The sequence below is a fragment of the Pristiophorus japonicus genome, chromosome 3 (genome assembly GCF_044704955.1).
Source record: "Pristiophorus japonicus isolate sPriJap1 chromosome 3, sPriJap1.hap1, whole genome shotgun sequence".
NCBI lineage: Eukaryota > Metazoa > Chordata > Chondrichthyes > Pristiophoridae > Pristiophorus > Pristiophorus japonicus.
Genome location: NC_091979.1, coordinates 116,643,452 through 116,655,791, shown reverse-complemented (window position 1 = coordinate 116,655,791; position 12,340 = coordinate 116,643,452). Strand labels below are relative to the sequence as shown.

At 41.9% G+C, this 12,340-nt stretch overlaps 1 protein-coding gene across 1 annotated transcript in view; it reads left to right on the top strand.

The window, feature by feature from the left end:
* The window catches only part of cir1 (corepressor interacting with RBPJ, CIR1), a 96,031-nt gene that overhangs the window by 40,761 nt on the left and 42,930 nt on the right, over positions 1–12,340 (top strand). The window contains exons 8-9 of the mRNA XM_070875744.1: positions 3,877–3,983; positions 10,611–10,696. Of these exons, the coding sequence (XP_070731845.1) occupies positions 3,877–3,983; positions 10,611–10,696 (193 nt within the window). The remainder of the gene's footprint in view (positions 1–3,876; positions 3,984–10,610; positions 10,697–12,340) is intronic.

The following is a 12,340-nucleotide window of genomic DNA, read 5'->3' as shown; positions in this document are numbered from 1 at the left end:
GCTCCTGTACTCAAATCTTTTTGCAATGAAGGCCAACATACCATTTGCCTTCCTAACTGCTTGCTGCATCTGCATGTTTGCTTTCAATGACTGGTGTACAAGGACACCCAGGTCTCTCTGTACATCGACACTTCCCAAGCCATCACCATTTAAATAATACTTTGCCCTTATGTTTTTCCTACCAAAGTGGATAACTTCACATTTATCCATGTTATACTGCATCTGCCATGTGTTTGCCCACTCTTTGCATCCTCCTCACAACTCACAATCCCACCTAGTTTTGTGTCATCAGCAAACTTGGAAATATTACATTTGGGTTTTTTAATATATATATATATATATAGGGCCCAAGCACTGATCCCTGTGGTACCCCACTAGTCATTGCCTGCCACCCCAAAAAAGACCAGTTTATTCCTACGCTCTGTTTTCTGTCAGTTAACCAATTTTTCATCCATGCCAATACATTACCCCCACTCTTATGTGCTTTAATTTTGTACACTAACCTCTTATGTGGGAATTTATCAAAGGCCTTCTGAAAATCCAAATACACTACATCCACTGGTTCTCCCTTATCTATTCTATCAGTTACATCCTCAAAAAAACTCCAGTAGGTTTGTCAAACATGATTTTCCTTTCATAAATCCAGATGGAGTATAATGTGGAGAAATGTGAGGTTATTCACTTTGGTAGGAAGAAGAGAAAACCAGAATTTATTTAAATGGTGAGAAACAATTAAATGTTGGTATTCAGAGAGATTTGGGTGTCCTCATACAGAAAACAGGAAGAGTTAGCATGCAGGTACAGGAAGCAAATAGGAAAGCAAATGGCATGTTGGCCTTTATTGCAAGGGGTGGAGTACAAGAGTAAGGAAGTCTTGCTACAATGGTATAGGGCTTTGGTGAGACCAAACCTGAAGTACTGTGCACAGTTTTGGTCTCCTTATCTGAGAAAGGCTATAGGTGATACAACGAATGTTCACTAGATTGATTTCTGGGATGAAAGGGTTGCCCTGTGAGGAGAGATGGAGTAGATTGGGCCTATACTCTCTGGTGTTTAGAAGAATGAGAGATGATCTCATCAAAACATACAAGAATCTTAGTTTTAAGGTGGTTGGTGGAAGGTTTAGAGGAGATTTGAGGGGGGGCTTCTTTACGCAGAGGGTTGTGGGGATCTGGAACTCGCTGCCTGAAAGAGTGGTGGATGCAGAAACCCTCACCACTTTTAAGAGATGGTTGGATGGGCAATTAACGTGCAGTAACCTGCAGGGTTACAGACCCAGAGCTGGTAATTGGGATTAGACTGGATGACCTTTTGTTGGACGGCGCAGATATAATGCTAAGTACTGCAGGGAATAGAATACAGCCAGGGTGATCTCCTGGGCTAGTTTTGATTGCCTGGATGGGTCGGAGAGGAATTTTACCAGATTTTGTTCTCCCTAAATTGGGCTGGGTTTTTATCTGGTTTTTGCGCCTCCCAGGAGATCACATGGCTCCGGTTGGGGTGGAGTGTTGATTGTTTCAGTATAAGGGGTGTCGCAGATGTGTGAGGTGGACTGGTTGGGCTGGGTGCTCTTTGCCTTTCTGTCATTGTTCATAGGTTTATATGTAACCTTTAGGGCTGCTGACCAAGGGCCGTGTGGCTCTTTGTTGGCCGGCACTGACACGATGGGCTGAAATGGCCTCCTTCTGCGCTGGTAAATTTCTATGTTTCTAATCTGAGGGGGATTGACAGGACAAATGCTGAGAGGTTGTTTCCCCTGGCTGGAGAGTCTAGAACTAGGTGGCATAGTCTCAGGATAAGGGAACAAGGAGGAATAAGGGGACGGGAAGGACATGCTTCACTCGGTTGAGAATCTTTTGGAAATTTCTACCTTGAAGGGCTATGAGTGCTGAATTTTTGAATATATTCAAGGCTACGTTAGATAATTTTTGGACTCTAGGGGAATCAAGAGATATGGAGATCGGGCAGGAAGGTGGAGTTGTGATCGTAGATCAGCCGTGATCTTATTAAATGATGGAGCAGGCTCGAGGGGCCATATGGCCGACTCCTGCTCCTATTTCTTAAGTTGTTAACAACTTTATAAATGTCTTCTAGCAACCCAGTATTCATACAAATTCTGCAAGAGCCAGTACGTGAGGAATAATCAACTTACTTGCAAGTTGGATGTATTCCTTTAGATAGCGCTCATCAGGGGTCCCTCATGCGTGTTTGGGAGAGGGTGTTGAATGGAGCGGCTTTGTCCAAAATGATAGGTCGTGTGTCAAGTTAGCATTACGCACTGAGTGACTTCATGATCTGCATATTGCCGGCGCGCACGCATCCCGCCCACGCTATCGCCTTCACCAAGATAGCCAAGAGTGTGCATCGCGCCAAGTGTGGACGAAAGTGAGGTGGCTGGCATTTTTTGTTTCAAATCCAACCTTAACTACCAGTGCTAAGATGCCGAATTTCGCTGGCACAGTATTTTAATCTGATTTTTTTCCTTCATATTGCCAGTTATTTTCTACTGTTTTGCTTAATCATGGTGAAATGATGTCCTCAAGGAACAGCTTATTTTCCCACTCAATGTTTCCTATATTTCAACAGTCAAAGCACTTCATAAAGTACTTCATTAACTGTAAAGCGCTTTGGGACATCTGGTGGTTATGAAAGGCACTATATAAATGCAAGTCATTCTTTTCTTTCACTCCCGTACTGTGAACTCGAGTCTAGAAAGGATCTATCCTTTATACATGTCCTCATCCTTATCTGCATGCCGCTTCTCAGTGCTATCATCCACGGGCATAGGGTCAGTTTTCATATGTATGCTGACAACACCTAGCTCCAGCTCTTAGCTTCTATACTGACCCCATGCCTATCGCTGTGCTGTCTGACACCAAGTTCTGGATGATTCACACTTCAAATGGACACTTCAAATGGACGTCAGAAAACTGAAGCTTTCATTTTCAATCCCTGCCACAATCTTTGCTCCCTCGCCACTGATTCCATTTCAGTCAGACCATGCGCGACCTTGATGATCTTTGTAACCTAGCGTTGATCTTCAAACCCAACATTCTACCCATCTCAAAAACTGCTTATTTGCATCTGCATAAGATTGCCCACTTCCAATCCTAACTCCAGCATTTTTCTGCTGAAACCATTTTCTATTCTTTTGTGACCGCTAGACTCAATTAATTGAATACCCTTTCCCAACCACCCCGTCACCCCCTGCCCCTATTGTTAACAGCCAAGCCTTCAGCTACCTCAGCCTTTCTGGAATTCCCTCCTTTAGTCCCTTTCACTTCTCCACTTGTCTCTCCTCCTTTGTAAAGATGGAAGTTGATGAGACTTTTAATCAAACTTCAGTCACCCCACTTAATATCTCCCTGTGAGGTTTGTTGACCATTTGCCCATATATTTCCACTTGTGAAGGGTTTTGGGATATGTTTTACATTATAGGGGTTATATAAATGCAAGTTGTTGTTAGTAAATAGATACAGCACTTGCATGTTCAAGTTGCTTGTTTTGTTCTTTCACTAGTTTTGTAAGATTACAAAAAATCATTTTGTTAATGAGAAATGTCTGTGTTTTCTTGCGACTTGCTACAATTTAATCCCCCCCCCCCCCCCACCTAGTATAATGCTCCTGATATTTGAAAGTTTTGCAGTTCATGTGTTCCTGCTGTGTTGCAGATAAATGCAGTTAGTTGGTATTCTTTGCCTTGTAGCAGCTGTTTTTATAGAATAATATCTAATTATTTGCACAGCAGAAGATCATTGCATTGATTTATCTGAGTTTTTTTTTTTAACAAACTAGCAAGTAGATTCCCATTGTGAAATGAAAACTAAATGGAGGCAAATGTTGATGAGCATTGAAAAGTATGCCGTTTTTAAACAGGTCCATCAATGCACCCCTCTGAGCTGATGGCAGAGATGAGAAACAGCGGATTTGCACTAAAACAAAGTGTATTGGGGAGGAATACAACTCCAAATGACCCTTCACAGGTATTCTGTATTTCTGAAGCTAATGTAAGAATTACTTCTGGCAGAAAATCATTTTAGGTTGAATAATGAGATTGGGCACTGCTGTTCTTAACATTTTAAACACACTTTTACCAGGGTAACAATGGGTTTGATAGAAGTTATGATAGTGAAGTTAACTACTTAAATGCTTAGACATTTCATGAAGCTATTTTTACATTGCTTAGATTTTAAAACCCAGAAAGTTCATATGGTGACCACTGTTATTTAATGTTGTCTCCTCCTGTTGTTCCATGTTCTATTTAAAATTACAAAATTGCAGGATTATCTGTAATTTATCTATTTTCATGTTGTACAGTTATATGTACAAAAATAATAAAATCTGCTTTACTATTTATGTGACTAGATGTGGGAAATTTATTTAATACTATTGCCTGTCCTTGACTAATAACTTATCCTAGTTGTGATATTCACTTGCTTCACTACTAGTTCTCTCCATCGTGGAAATCTTCTTGCTATTTCTTCTTTTTCTGGGTATAGCACTTTGTGCTCACTTATTTAGATTACCTGTGTTGTTGCTGCATTCTCTTCTTGCTTAGAATTGTGAATAAATGCTATAATTGATAAGTCAGTTCCCTCTCATCTCCTGCTCCCTGAATCCTGGAAATAACTTTGAGCTATGAAGAGGTAGCAGAAAGGTTTATAGCAAATCTCTTCTTCTAGGATGCCAAAGGATTGCCCAATATTCTGAGGTTCCTAAACTTGGAACAGAATGCTCAGAGCCTCCATTCTGAAAAACGACCATTCAGACATAGGCAAAAAAAGGGATGAGGTCCTACGAAACGAATTTAAGGAGCTAGGAGCTAAATTAAAAAGTAGGACCTCAAAAGTAGTAATCTCGGGATTGCTACCAGTGCCACGTGATAGTCAGAGTAGGAATCGCAGGATAGCGCAGATGAATACGTGGCTTGAGCAGTGGTGCAGCAGGGAGGGATTCAAATTCCTGGGGCATTGGGACCGGTTCTGGGGGAGGTGGGACCAGTACAAACCGGACGGTCTGCACCTGGGCAGGACTGGAACCAATGTCCTAGGGGGAGTGTTTGCTAGTGCTGTTGGGGAGGATTTAAACTAATATGGCAGGGGGATGGGAACCAATGCAGGGAGACAGAGGGAAACAAAAAGGAGACAAAAGCAAAAGACAGAAAGGAGATGAGGAAAAGTGGAGGGCAGAGAAACCCAAGGCAAAGAACAAAAAGGGCCACTGTACAGCAAAATTCTAAAAGGACAAAGGGTGTTAATAAAACAAGCCTGAAGGCTTTGTGTCTTAATGCAAGGAGTATCCGCAATAAGGTGGATGAATTAATTGTGCAAATAGATGTTAACAAATATGATGTGATTGGGATTACGGAGACGTGGCTCCAGGATGATCAGGGCTGGGAACTCAACATTCAGGGGTATTCAACATTCAGGAAGGATAGAATAAAAGGAAAAGGAGGTGGGGTAGCATTGCTGGTTAAAGAGGAGATTAATGCAATAGTTAGGAAAGACATTAGCTTGGATGATGTGGAATCTATATGGGTAGAGCTGCAGAACACCAAAGGGCAAAAAACGTTAGTAGGAGTTGTGTACAGACCTCCAAACAGTAGTAGGGATGTTGGGGAGGGCATCAAACAGGAAATTAGGGGTGCATGCAATAAAGGTGTAGCAGTTATAATGGGTGACTTTAATATGCACATAGATTGGGCTAGCCAAACTGGAAGCAATACGGTGGAGGAGGATTTCCTGGAGTGCATAAGGGATGGTTTTCTAGACCAATATGTTGAGGAACCAACTAGGGGGGAGGCCATCTTAGACTGGGTGTTGTGTAATGAGAGAGGATTAATTAGCAATCTCATTGTGCGAGGCCCCTTGGGGAAGAGTGACCATAATATGGTGGAATTCTGCATTAGGATGGAGAATGAAACAGTAATTTCAGAGACCATGGTCCAGAACTTAAAGAAGGGTAACTTTGAAGGTATGAGGCGTGAATTGGCTAGGATAGATTGGCGAATGATACTTAGGGGGTTGACTGTGGATGGGCAATGGCAGACATTTAGAGACCGCATGGATGAAGTACAACAATTGTACATTCCTGTCTGGCGTAAAAATAAAAAGGGGAAGGTGGCTCAACCGTGGCTATCTAGGGAAATCAGGGATAGTATTAAAGCCAAGGAAGTGGCATACAAATTGGCCAGAAATAGCAGCGAACCTGGGGACTGGGAGAAATTTAGAACTCAGCAGAGGAGGACAAAGGGTTTGATTAGGACAGGGAAAATGGAGTACGAGAAGAAGCTTGCAGGGAACATTAAGGCGGATTGCAAAAGTTTCTATAGGTATGTAAAGAGAAAAAGGTTGGTGAAGACAAACGTAGGTCCCCTGCAGTCAGAATCAGGGGAAGTCATAACGGGGAACAAAGAAATGGCGGATCAATTGAACAAGTACTTTGGTTCGGTATTCACTAAGGAGGATACAAACAACCTTCCGGATATAAAAGGGGTCAGAGGGTCTAGTAAGGAAGAGGAACTGAGGGAAATCTTTATTAGTCGGGAAATTGTGTTGGGGAAATTGATGGGATTGAAGGCCGATAAATCCCCAGGGCCTGATGGCCTGCATCCTAGAGTACTTAAGGAGGTGGCCTTGGAAATAGCGGATGCATTGACAGTCATTTTCCAACATTCCATTGACTCTGGATCAGTTCCTATGGAGTGGAGGGTAGCCAATGTAACCCCACTTTTTAAAAAAGGAGGGAGAGAGAAAACAGGGAATTATAGACCGGTCAGCCTGACCTCAGTAGTGGGTAAAATGATGGAATCAATTATTAAGGATGTCATAGCAGTGCATCTGGAAAATGGTGACATGATAGGTCGAAGTCAGCATGGATTTGTGAAAGGGAAATCATGCTTGACAAATCTTCTGGAATTTTTTGAGGATGTTTCCAGTAAAGTGGACAAAGGAGAACCAGTTGATGTGGTATATTTGGACTTTCAGAAGGCTTTCGACAAGGTCCCACACAAGAGATTAATGTGCAAAGTTAAAGCACATGGGATTGGGGGTAGTGTGCTGACGTGGATTGAGAACTGGTTGTCAGACAGGAAGCAAAGAGTAGGAGTAAACGGGTACTTTTCAGAATGGCAGGCAGTGACTAGTGGAGTGCCGCAAGGTTCTGTGCTGGGGCCCCAGCTGTTTACATTGTACATTAATGATTTAGACGAGGGGATTAAATGCAGTATCTCCAAATTTGCGGATGATACTAAGTTGGGTGGCAGTGTGAGCTGCGAGGAGGATGCTATTAGGCTGCAGAGTGACTTGGATAGGTTAGGTGAGTGGGCAAATGCATGGCAGATGAAGTATAATGTGGATAAATGTGAGGTTATCCACTTTGGTGGTAAAAACAGAGAGACAGACTATTATCTGAATGGTGACAGATTAGGAAAAGGGAAGGTGCAACGAGACCTGGGTGTCATGGTACATCAGTCATTGAAGGTTGGCATGCAGGTACAGCAGGCGGTTAAGAAAGCAAATGGCATGTTGGCCTTCATAGCGAGGGGATTTGAATACAGGGGCAGGGAGGTGTTGCTACAGTTGTACAGGGCCTTGGTGAGGCCACACCTGGAGTATTGTGTACAGTTTTGGTCTCCTAACTTGAGGAAGGACATTCTTGCTATTGAGGGAGTGCAGCGAAGGTTCACCAGACTGATTCCCGGGATGGCGGGACTGACCTATCAAGAAAGATTGGATCAATTGGGCTTGTATTCACTGGAGTTCAGAAGAATGAGAGGGGACCTCATAGAAACGTTTAAAATTCTGACGGGTTTAGACAGGTTAGATGCAGAAAGAATGTTCCCAATGTTGGGGAGGTCCAGAACCAGGGGTCACAGTCTGAGGATAAGGGGTAAGCCATTTAGGACCGAGATGAGGAGAAACTTCTTCACCCAGAGAGTGGTGAACCTGTGGAATTCTCTACCACAGAAAGTAGTTGAGGCCAATTCACTAAATATATTCAAAAGGGAGTTAGATGAAGTCCTTACTACTCGGGGGATCAAGGGTTATGGCGAGAAAGCAGGAAGGGGGTACTGAAGTTTCATGTTCAGCCATGAACTCATTGAATGGCGGTGCAGGCTAGAAGGGCTGAATGGCCTGCTCCTGCACCTATTTTCTATGTTTCTATGTTTCTATTTCGGGTAACCCCATTTTAAAAAGTGGCCTGGCTATCAATGAAACACACATTCGTGCAATAGAACTTGGCTCCAACTGTGGACACCCACCATCTAATTCTGCACTTCTGCCAAGTGTTAGACTGACGACCTCTCTGCTTGTGCAGATGTCAAAACTAATGTGTGCCAATACAGAGGAGCACGGAAAGTGTTGCTTGGTTATTTATCAGAATAAGATTGATGGTCCATAATATAATTTCACTATCCTGCAGCTGCTTTTCAAACAGTTGAGAACCATCCACAGTGCCTTGAGCTGGCTGTGACATGAATTTTGTGAGGGGTACCATACTCTATTTACATAGACTCTTCGTCAGTCCTGGAGGGTAAAAGTTGCAGTCTCAGCCCTGTCTGCATGTTATTGACCTATAATCTTCGTGGAAGAGCATCAAATAATACTGATCCTGCATTAATTTCTTGAAACAGTGGTGACAATATTCAAGATTGCTATGTGAGAAAGCTTCAAATGCATGGTACATTTTAACAGCCACGCATAACAGGATATTGATGACTGATGTGATAGATCCAGTTGATGTTTAGCTTCTGGCAGGAAGTCCACTCTCACTGGAAGAATTATTACACCAGCTGCTGTTCAGAACCAGGCTAGCTGCTTCACAAGATCTGTATGGGCTGCAACTGAGATTTATTGGGTTTTTGAGCAGAGAATCCCTTTTCGCAGTGATTCCACCAAGGATGCTGGGATCAGCCACATATGTGTGAAATATTTGCCTCTGGAAGCTGCTTGGCTATTGGGGGTTGATGTCAGGCCAAATTGGATCATGTAGTACTGGTAGTCACTTCACCTGTGTTGATCTAAAGGTGCTTTCTACATGGGAACAAGAGAAGGCCACTCATCCCCTCATGCCTTTTCCGCCATTCAATTAGATTATGGCTAATCTGTACCTCAACACTATTTACTCACCTTAGATCCATATGTGAGGTAATCAACTTTGGAACCAAGAAACACAAGTCAAAGTATTTTCTTAATGGCAAGAGACTACGAACTATGGAGGAGAAATGGGATTTGCATGCCCAGTTACATAAATCACAGCTACACGGTGGAAACTAAATTCTGAGTTTTCCTGGATGCAGGGAACTTATTTGAAAGCCCTGGCCAACAGAAGTTTGTCATCCTTTTACAATATGTCCCATGTCTGCAACATCTGGACCTTCGCAAGATACCCATTTGCTGAATTGTAAAGGAAAAAGCATATAGACCTCTTACGGTTTCTACACTCCACTTTTCTGATGAAGTCTATTACCACTATTTATGGAGCAATCAGATGCAGTTCCCAACATAAATTCCCCCCAGCGATGTTGGGGAGCCACGAGGTGGCTAAGGTAGAGGGAGACAGCAGCAGGTTTTTATCATTTTGATTTCTGTTGATTACCTGGGCATGCCTATCAAATCTCCTATAAAGACAAAAGAACATATGCCTTTAAGACCCTAGAATTTTGGTTGATCCTTGACTGCTGTACTGTAGACCATGTGGACGCTTTGGTGAAGAATTGTGGGGCTCTTTTAATCTAGCTTTAGTTCATTCCACATAATGGAACCCTGCTGTGAAAGGGAGCTTCATTAATCAGCCCCGCAAAGCAACAAAAAAAATCTCATCCTTGAGCTACTGTCCTGGCTCCTGCTGCAAAAACCTTACAATTAAAGTTATTCATGTCGATGTTACTTGGAAACGCTCCACAGGGGAGGCATGTGCTGTGGTCATGTCAATCTGATTGGACTATTTGTGCACAAGCCTAGCCCATTCAACATGGTTTGAAACCCTCTGTAGCTGGTGTGTTGATTGCACATTGGGCTTTCTACCAAAGGCATCCACATACTCTAATTTATTTACAATAAGAACTGTAATGCTCCCTTGTATGAGGCACGTGCTGTACTTAGTCCATCTTTCAAACACTGCTGAGGAAACTGTTGGTGAGTTGTTGAACAGGGTTCAGATAGAGGACTGTAGCAGTCAATACAGCTTATCAGTCCAGCAGACACCTGTGATAAACTGCAGTTTTTGTAAGATGGACTGAGTGCAAGTACCTCATACAAGGAAGCTTTACAATTCTTACTGTAAATAAACCTGTCCTATACATGCCTCTGCAGTTTTCACCAAACAATCTTTGCAAAACTTAAACTGATCCTGGTTAGTAACATTATTTATAAACCTCCTGTAGATATTTTACGATGCTTGTAGATAACTTAGCTGCTAATATTAAAGACTTAGTTAGAAATTGACCACTATGTGTAGTTAATCTATAAAATTATTGTTCTCGTAACTATTTCCATTCCCTAAAAATGAAAGCAATTGAAAATTGTGCTGTTCAGTATGTGGTTTTAGCTGAATTGAAAGTGCCTTCCTCAAGTAAAATTTAATTTTGTATTGCTGTTGATTTTTAGGAATACATAGCAAGTGAAGAAGAAGATGATCCTGAGGTGGAGTTTTTAAAATCTCTTTCTACTAAACAAAAACAGAAGCTTTTGAGGTATGTTGTTAGTGGGGGGGTTTTGTGCCTTTTGTTGATGGTGAATCCCTTTCTTTAAGGAGTCCTCCCCTTCCAATGCCACAAAATTCTCCAAGTTCAAAGTAGCAATTTTACATTTGTCAGTTTCGCTACTAGAAATAGAACTTTTGCTGAAACTCACTGGGCATTAAATTTAAAGTCTAGTTGGGTCTGTTCTATTTGTGTGACTATGTTCATTTACCATTGTTTAAAATCAGTAAGTCACAAATAACTTATAGCATTGCCTTTGTGAAATACAGTGTAAACTGCGTTTTCTGTATTGATCTAATTTAAGATTGGAAAATGCATGCTCCCATCCTATCCAACTACATTTTCAATACCATAATGTTTTTGTTTCTACCCTGCTTGGCAAATTATTCCAGACATTTATTTTCACTAATTTAAATTTGTTCCTATTTTGCTATTGAAATAATTAGTGTTGCATTTTATTGTCAGCAAATTTGCGCACACAGATTTGGTTTTGGTATACATGTTGTTATTTATTTAAACTAGCAACAATATGACTCCAAGCCAGTAGTCCATTACAAAGAAAGAACTTGCGCTTTTCATGTCCTCAGGATGTCCCAAAGCACTTTACAGCCAATGAAGTACTTTTGAAGTGTAGTCACTCTTGTAATGTAGGAAATTTGCAGCCAATTTGCGCATAGAAAGGCCCCACAAACAGCAATCTGATAATGACCAGATAATCCTTTTTTTAGTGATCAGTTGAGGAATAACTATTGGCCAGGTCACCGGGGAGAACTCCCCTGCTCTTCTTCAAAATAGTGCCATGGGATCTTTTACGTCCACCTGAAAGAGCAGATGAGGCCTCAGTTTAATATTTTATCCGAAAGACGGCATCTCCAACAGTGCAGCACTCCCTCAGTATCAGGAGTGTTAGTCTAGATTTTGTGTTCAAGTCTCTGGAGTGGGACACAACCTTTTTTACTCCGAGACATGGCTGACATTCCACGTCACGTGCCCCTACAGTCTGACATAACTCCTCTTCCAAATACTTTGATTCCTATTTTTTAACCACAATATTATGCATTCTTATAATAAAAACAGAACATGCTGGAATCTCAGCGGGTCAGGTTGCATCTGTGGAGAGAAAAACAGAGTTAACATTTCGGGTCACTGACACTTTGTCAGAACTGGCGAATGTTCAAAAAGAGCACATTCTTAATCAGCACTGAAAGGGGGAGGGGAAGAAAGAACAAAAGGGAAGGTCTGTGAGAAGGTGAAAGGCAGGAGAGATTAGAGAGACAAAAAGGATGATGGGCCAAATTAAAATGGTAATGGCCAGAGTTAGAAAAAGGTTAATCTAGATAGGGTACAAATGGTGGAATAACGACCAGCTGCCATTGGAGACAAAGAGGAAAAAAAACACCCCAGCTTCTTTAATCTATCCTTGTAACTAAAGTCCCTCATCCCTGGAATCATTCTCGTAAATATTCTCTGCACCCTCTCTAACGCTTCCTAAGCCTTCACAAGCATCCAAAAGTGCGGTGCCCAGAATTGGACATCATAGCTTCCTTGCTTTTGTACTTTATGCCTCTATTTATGAACAATGTAACTTTTTGTACTGCACTTTTTTTGACAGACCGGCAAGCCCTGCTGCCCCCC